Source organism: Periplaneta americana, chromosome 6, assembly GCF_040183065.1.
Source record: "Periplaneta americana isolate PAMFEO1 chromosome 6, P.americana_PAMFEO1_priV1, whole genome shotgun sequence".
Classification (NCBI taxonomy): Eukaryota; Metazoa; Arthropoda; class Insecta; order Blattodea; family Blattidae; genus Periplaneta; species Periplaneta americana.
The window spans coordinates 19,323,581-19,332,500 of record NC_091122.1 but is presented as its reverse complement, the minus strand read 5'-3'; the positions used below and the strand labels follow the sequence as shown (position 1 = coordinate 19,332,500).

At 34.5% G+C, this 8,920-nt stretch overlaps 1 protein-coding gene across 1 annotated transcript in view; it reads right to left on the bottom strand.

The window, feature by feature from the left end:
* LOC138702184 (putative leucine-rich repeat-containing protein DDB_G0290503) overlaps window positions 1-8,141 on the bottom strand; it is a 9,252-nt gene extending 1,111 nt beyond the window's left edge. The window contains exons 1-2 of the mRNA XM_069829789.1: window positions 7,984-8,141; window positions 4,324-6,240 (exon numbers count right to left, since the gene is read on the bottom strand). Of these exons, the coding sequence (XP_069685890.1) occupies window positions 4,324-6,240; window positions 7,984-8,080 (2,014 nt within the window). The 5' untranslated portion in view covers window positions 8,081-8,141. The remainder of the gene's footprint in view (window positions 1-4,323; window positions 6,241-7,983) is intronic.
* Window positions 8,142-8,920: the final 779 nt, after the last annotated feature.

Here is an 8,920-nt window from a genome sequence, read left to right as displayed (position 1 = left end):
AGTTACATAACATAAGGGGAATATATACACTCACACAAACACACAATTTATAAGACCTAAAATGCTCGAGATAAATTCGATGATTAATTCACTTGAGATATATTATACAGTTAATATACTAATAGGAGAATACATGTGGGTTACAAGACATAAAATGTTGATTAGCAACGTCGTACTACAGGGCATACAAATACAAATGATTAAGTAATATATCAATATAATAAAAAAAGAGAGAGCCCACAAAATGTTGGGTAACTGCCTATATTAACCTCAAATTGCTGGCCTTAAGGTATATGTACACCCACAAAACGAAAAAAATGATGAAAAATTAGGATTTTCAAAATATAAAACTATTTTAATAGAGAATTTTCTCCTCTTTAATTTGATATAAGAATTTTCGCTTTATGCCTTATTGTTTTTCAGATAAGTCCCATTTTCCAAAATGCTGCGTCATCAGCCACGGTCACTTACTTTTGGAGTGAACTTCGTAGCAGGCAATCCCCTCGTCCAGCATTGCTTGTAAAATAAACTTCTTTCTAGTTCCGAAATAGATGCATAGATATCTGGGCATGATCATTAGATTGAAAAAAACTTTTTTACATAATGAAGTCATTTATAATCTTTTACTGTTAGTCATAAAACTGTAAATTTGTGTGTCAGTGATGTTGTACGTCATTTTAATAAGAATTCAAAAGTAGCAATTACAATTCTGAGGAGGATGGGCATAAACCCTGGGACAAACACCATCGCAGGATTTGTTGCATCAATGGAAATAGGGACAAAAATGCCAAAAAAAAACATTCAACATCTGAAGTTAAAACAAGGCGGAGGTATTTGAGGGGCAGAAAGAAGCTGAAACTGGACCGACATGAAGCTGCTTAAGGGGTGACATATGATGATGGAGTCTTCTAGGCTATGAAAGTTTGTGGCTCATTTCCTGTAAATCAGGGCCGGGCATGAGAGCGGCTGAGTCTAGCCGGCCAGAGCTGCTCTCGCTCCGCAAGGTACTTCAATTCCAAGCAGGAGCAGAACGCTCACGCAGTGGCGGACTCGCATTACAGCTACCTTACCTGCATTAATGTAACAAGAGCCACGGTTGTTCTAGTCATTCAGTCTGTCAGTACATAATAGTTTATAAGGATATTACATCAATCCATTGTACATTACAGAATTTATAACACTCTTATTAATTTAATGATAATAAACTTCGCTCTATGCATACACATAACTCATTAGGCTTATTTACATAACCCATACGCACATACTGCAACCTCCTCACCACGGTTCTACGAGACAGGCATATGGCTTCCACTTCCCCTACTTGCTGTGGACAGAATTCATCTGTCAATATAATTAAACATCGCTTGATGAATTCACGTTCGTTGAATGTTTTCAATTCCCTTGCAATTTCGTAGAAAATTTTGTAGCTAATTCTCATAGCCGATTCACTAAGTACATTATTGTCATCCTGTTAATATATGATATGATATGATATGATATGATATGATATGATATGATATGATATGATATGATATGATATGATATGATATATGATATGATATGGTATGGTATGGTATGCTATGGTATGATATGATATGATATGATATGATATGATATGATATATGATATGATATGATATGATATGATATGATATGATATGATATGATATGGTATGGTATGGTATGGTATGGTATGGTATGATATGGTATGATATGATATATGATATGGTATGGTATGGTATGATATGATATGGTATGGTATGGTATGGTATGGTATGATATGATATATGATATGATATGATATGATATGATATGATATGATATGATATGATATGATATGATATGATATGATATGTTATGATATGGTATGGTATGGTATGGTATGATATGATATGATATGATATGATATGATATGATATGATATGATATGATATGATACGATATGATATGACCATAAATTAATACAACTTAAAGAAAATGTTTCTCAGATACAATATATTAGAGTATCTATTCGATATTTATATTGCATTATAAGTTATTATAGTACATTCAGTAATATATAATTTTAAGTTATACAAATATTACGATATATCATAGTATAGTATATTACAGTTCATGATATATAATATGATATATGATATATCATAATACTTGTATAATTTAAAATTATATATTACTAAATGTATAATAACTTATAATGCAATGTAAATATCAAATAGATACTCTAATATAATGTACCTGAGAAACATTTTCTTTAAGTTGTTGTATTAATTTGTGGCGTTCATTACCAACATATTTGTCATATTCAGTAGCATGTTGAAAGAATAATGTCGTTGGATATTGAACTTCTTAATCAGTTGGAGTGTTTTATGACAAATTAAACACTTTGCTAATCCACTGCTCTCTACGAAAAAGAACTCCTCCTCCCATGATACATTAAAAGCAATGGGAATAGCGGGACGCTTTAGTGTATGAGCGGAAGCCATACTGCAGAGTCACCACTGCACCGACACTGAATGACGTACAGTATGCATACGTCAGAGCGCTCGCAAGACCCGCACTTTAAAGCACACAGCGCTCATTTCTCAGAATCACGTAATGTGCCCGCCCTGCTGTAAATAGTAATTTTAGAATATTTAATTCTTTCAAACATGATATCTCAGTCAAATGTGGTGATACCAAGAAGATATTGGTGTCATTTTGAAGATTGAAATGTCCCCTAGAGCCTAACAATGAGTAAAATAACATTAATATAATTAATAATTATCTATGGATTTTTTACATGATTTATGCAACATAAAATATTATTGTAAGTTACATATATGGTAATATTTAATTAATGTAAATAAAAATAAAAAATAGCTCTATGTCAGGCACTAAAGACTAGTTTTAGCTATAAAACAGTGAAAAAACTGTGGCTCTATCTTAAAAACTGCATGAGCTATCATGTTTCAAGTAGCATGTCAAAATTATAAACAAAATAATTTTTAAAAACAATTTAGACATAATTTCAAGGGATCTGTTCACTTCACTCTCTTTCTGGTACCATTCTCAATTGTATAAAAATTTTACGGAGCAAAATTATACAAAACAAAATTGTTTGTATGTAAAGGTGTACATATACCTTAAAATCTTTTTACAAGCTATTTCAAAATAATTTACATTTCAAACTTAACTAATTACTCGTCAAGCTAAGTGAATACGTGTCTTCTTTTTCTTTTTTTTTTTTTTTAACCTTGGGGATTTAATTGAAGTGAATTTTTATGGCAGGCCCCCATGTTTAAATTTCTACCAGTGCACTTCATTAGAACCAGGTACCCAGCTTCGAAGCCGTTAGCCCTGTGAACTTACAATATATTTATTGTGAATACGTGTCACATGTGAATGTAAATTTTATCAAAATATATCGGGAATGTGTCAATGAAGATGGACATCGCTTATGAAATAAAAATTTTACTGTGTGCATAGTATTCTTCTTCTTCTTCTTCTTCTTCTTTGGCACTACGGCCCTTGTAGTCTAGCCTTGGCCTCCCTTAGGATCTTGGTCCATCCTGTCCAACCAGAGCCTTCTGCCTCATCTTCTCACGCCTAGAGTCCTTAAATCGTCCTCCACTCCATCCAACAATCTTAGTTTCTGTCTGCCAATATTGCGCCTGCCTTCTGGTTTTGTGTTTAAAATTTTTTTCGGTATTCTCTGATCATTCATCCTGATTACATGTCCTAACCATTCCAACCTACGGGCTTTGATTTCAGCAACAATATCTGGAGATTTATATTGAGTTTTCAGTTCTGTATTATATCTAATTCTCCAGTGCCCATTCTCATATTTAGGACCATAGATTTTCCTTAGAATTTTTTTTTCCCATGTCATCAGTTGTTATTCCATTTTCTTCGACAGAGTCCAAGTTTCACTGCCATAAAGCACAATTGGTCTTACGACTGTTTTATATAATGTAATTTTTGCTTTTTTACTTATGCATCTTGCTCTCAAAGTTTTGTTAAGCGCTCTCAGGCATCTATTTCCCCCAGCAATTTTTTGCCTCATATCCGCATCTGCAGTGTTTTCTTGGGTAATTAGAACTCTTAAATATTTAAAAGAATCTACTTCCTCATATTTCTGTCCATTTATTATAATATCTTTATTACAAACGCCTGTGCATAGTATTACTAATCAATAAAAATGCGTGAGAGGTTATGGAACAATAATGGTGCAACATAGACCGGCACGCATGCATGGCTTATGCGCGCGTTCCCGGCCGGGAGCCGGTTGCGGTACATTTACATAAAGCATATTGTATATTTTCAAATAAAGGTCCGTACTTACCATTAAATCTCCCTTGTTCTCTGTCATCAAACCGCTGTATAAACAGAAGGCAATTTGGGCAAGGCTGCAAAGACTGAGTGGCACTCGAGAATTCATCCTGGTTCACAACACAGCCATCCATGCTACACACGCTGCACATCGAACCCAGGGAACACAAGGACTCCTTTTCTGTCGCTCTATCTGGGTATCTGTGAAAGGAGTTTTCCCTAGTCCTCCCTGGAGGTATTTCAGCTATCGGGTCATTGCTCTGATTAAACACAGCATGCGTAATGTTAGACTGCACATCAGGAATTGTTCGATTTTGCCCCTCCGTTGAAATAAGGTCACCCCTCGGCCAATTCTCTATTTCGCGTGTGAGATACAGGTCCTCCATCAGACTTTGGTTCTTCATTTTAGATCTTAAAATATCATCCGTTTTCTTTTTATCTATTAGGGATTTATTTCTAACATCTGAAGGACACTGCATTGATTTCCTCTTCATTAAATTTAGATCCATACTTTTCTCATAACGCTCGATAGCTTTCAACGTTCTCAGAAATATATTCGGTTCTAAACTGCTTTTGTTGATGCTTATCTTACAATTAATGTTTCCACTAGGTGACGACAGATTTGTTACGAAATTATTTCCTGCTTTCGTTGGTTCGTTGTCCAATTTTTCAGACACATTGGAAGTATTCAAACTTGTCTCACAAGGAGATCCAACGAAATTTTTCTCAGGAATTTTCGTAACCTCAGAATCATAATCATCTTTGCTGACCGATACATCATCTATGTCTGTATCATGAGTTGGTATTACGTTGCTGGATTCTGACTTCCTTTGACGGTTAAAGTCTGAAATGTGACCATCCAAAGAATTCATTAATTGCTTCTGATCTTCCGACGTTTCGTCTTCTATGAGTTTTGTTAAGTCGTGAATAGTTCCTTTGTGATTCTGAGACTCTTGCGTAGTGACAGATAGTCTGAAAGGAGAGCTTTCTGACCTTCGCCATGTCTCTCTTTCTAACGCTCTCAAATGTCTTCTACATGTCTCATTCTCCTTGATGACATTTTCTAGACGCGTATGCAACATACGCACTTCACTCTGAGATATGTCGAGCTGCCTCTGTAGAACATGCTTGTCATTTAACACATGATCTGCTTCCTTTTTAAGGGTTTCAATTTCATTTTCAGATCTATATAACTTTCCTTTAGCTTCCTCTAATTGCTTCTGGGTTGCCTTTAAGTCTTTTTGAACAGACAACAATTTTTTGGTAGCCTCGTGTTTCTCACGTGCAAGGATTTCAAGACGTCGCCTCATAGAATTTTTCTCGCGTAACAAGCTATCGTGATTTTGACGACCTTGTACATAATTTTGCATCTCCTCCTTCATTACATCAGCAGCTCCCTCACATTCGGTTAAGTTTTTAATCAAACGTTGAGCATTTTCTTTCCAAGATGTAATTAATTTTAGAATATCTTTTTGATCTGAAAATTGGTCCATACGTGGGAAATCGAAGTTGTCATTCTCACGACTTTCTCCTTGTGACTTCCCGCCACCGGACTGCAGTCGTCGGAGCAGTGCATTCCGCTCGTTTCTCACAGCTTCTAATTCAAATCTAAGTCTCGATAACTCCAAAATACCAGAAACTCCTGTACCTTTTTCGATCAGCTGTTGCTCTGCAAGTGACAGTTGAGATTTTGTCCTGACGAGTTCTTTGCTCAATTCCTTGTTCCTTTTCCAAATACGCTGAACGTGGCTTCTGAATTTACAGAGTTTCCAAGCTAATGTAGACTGTTTTCGGAAGAAGGCCGTGATGGTACATCCAATGCAGATGATTAGCAACATAACACACACAAATGCTATGGTATTATGGTCCATAGCAAAGTACTGGAATACATTTTCTCGCCTCCATTCAACGGTGTCTTTTTTTAGGGACGCTGAAAAGGATATACTAAACATTAATTCATACCAAATCTTCTGCAAATTATTTCACTAATTTCTCTTATATTGAAACTATAAAGTCTGGGTCTTCTTACATTAAGTTTTAAGGGTTTCCTACTACTTATGCTAGTGGATTAGATTATAGTAGTTTTAGTTGTTAGGTTGAATTTTCTTTTGCCAATTTTGTTTCGGATTTCGGTACTGAAAAATACTATAATTGGCAGTTACTTCACAACATGTTAACAGCACCGTTTGCCTTTTGAAGAAGCTGCCAATGTTCATAAATGAAAGTTACTGGAGTGTTAGGCCTATATGAAATTTGAACGTAATTAATAATCAATATTAACAGTGGCGTAGCGTGACTTCTGAAAGCAACCAAGATTAAGTTAATAATAATTATTCCTAAAATTAATTAAAGGTAAGAATATAATTTTACATCAATCATTAAGAATAATAGATTTCAAATAAGTAAAAGTAATAATCTGCTAATAGCCCTACCTTATCGTTTATAATGCAGTGTATCATTATTAAATGTAAGATAATTTTATTATTTTCAATTATTATATCATAAATAATCGTAACGCATGAATGAGTTTTCTTATAATAGGCCTATAGATAATAGTTAGCACTGGATCGAATTCCTCTCCTCTAGTGTTTTTTCCTTTGTAGCCTGACTCCAAGTTCGATATATATGTTGACATATATTACGTCAACTATGGATTGAACTTCGGTGTAGCTCAGTGGTTAGAGCGCTTAGTACGTAGAACCAAGAACCCGGGTTCGATCCCTAATACTAGAGCAAATTTTTTCTTCTAATAACCATTGTAAATATATAAGTTAATAACAAAGTAAGTAAATGAATAATATTTGCTATTATTGTTTTGGTACACATAATTGTCATTTTTTCTGATTTGGTGATGTCTGGTAACAGTTGGTAACATTGAAAATATGACCATATTAGCTAATCATTACGTGAACTCCTCTATAACCAAGTTCAAAACAGCAAAGCATGAATTTTCAAAACACGAACAATGTAATTTTTCAGTTATACAAGAACACGAGAGGAATGACAATTTTAGATAACATTGTGATGACATCTTTACTATTGCACTGTCTATGTTGTTACATAGAAAATATTTTGCAATCGAATATCGTACCTCTAGAATACGAAGTCATAAATTGTCGTGTATCAATGCATTTTCATATATGGAAACTTGTGCGGTATCTGTACATTAAATAAATTATATTTGTCAAACAAAATTCATGAAAATAAAAATACGTATTATCATTTCCTTCAGGTTTTAAATGCACTGCAGTATGGATATTATTTTGCTAGTCGTAGTTACTATTGCGAAATTCAGCTGATATAGGGGAGAGTCGGGGTAGTATCGGGCAGTATCGGACATCGGGTAGTATCGGACAGTGCGTTTCTTTCTTCTACCACCATATGGTAGTACCTGAATGACATGGTTACGTTTCTCTATGCAACATCACAGAAACGTAACCATGTCAATTAGGTACTATCATCGTGTGGTAGATGAAAGAAACTCACTGTCCGATATTACCCGATGTCCGATACTACCCGACTATCCCCTAACATAAATTGCGTACTGGAAGAATGAAAGCATCACGTATCGTGCGCAGTACCATGCCAGTTACCTATACAACCACGAAGTCGCTGCTTTTGGATAGGTAGGCCTATTTATTGCATTAATACAGGTTAGGTTAGTTTCACTTACACAAACGATCATGATCACATTTTCTAGTCTTGTTCACTTCCAATAGATTTGCTTTTAAAAGTAAATAACACATCCATTTTAACCACTTTTCATACATCTCAATTATAAACTAACGTAACATTGTTATAAATTTAATTATGTCGGCAGATTCCAGTTATTTGATAATATGTACGTACAAATGATTTGTACAAAAAGTTAAGTTGTGAAGTTTCTATGGAAACATGTACCTACAATAATGAAGCTGTATTATCGTACGAAGAAATATTACGATATTCGAACTTATGACGCATTTTGAATTGAACTTTATTCGGGGAGGGGGCACTAAGACCCAGCACTGCGAACTTTCAAGATCTATTGTTCTAACGCTCAAGTTAGGCACATTCCTAACCCACACCGGCTGACTCGGGAGAAACCCGAGAAAAACCCAAATCGTTCTCTTGTCCGACACAAGTTTCACTATGGATGTTTCAATGAAAAATCTCAGGCCTAACCGGAACTCGAAACCGGAGGATCTGCGATTGCGTGATAGCACTCATTATTATTATTATTATTATTATTATTATTATTATTATTATTATTATTATTATTATTATTATTATTATTATTATACGCCTACTATTATCATCTTTACTATGACTATTGTGCAGACGAATACGATATCGGAAAAGATTATCATACAAATGATAGCTCTAGCGACAACTGTTTTATTATTATTATTATTATTATTATTATTATTATTATTATTATTATTATTATTATTATTATTATTATTAACCGAGCACGATGGCATAATGATTATGATCATCATCCCCACATTTCATTCAGGACATCCGAATTGGATTTTTCTGACTTTGATTTTTCGTGCATTTCAAAACCTCTCCAGGCGAATGATGAGATAGTAGCAATTTCAAGGGCCACGACCTGATTCTTTCCCAGT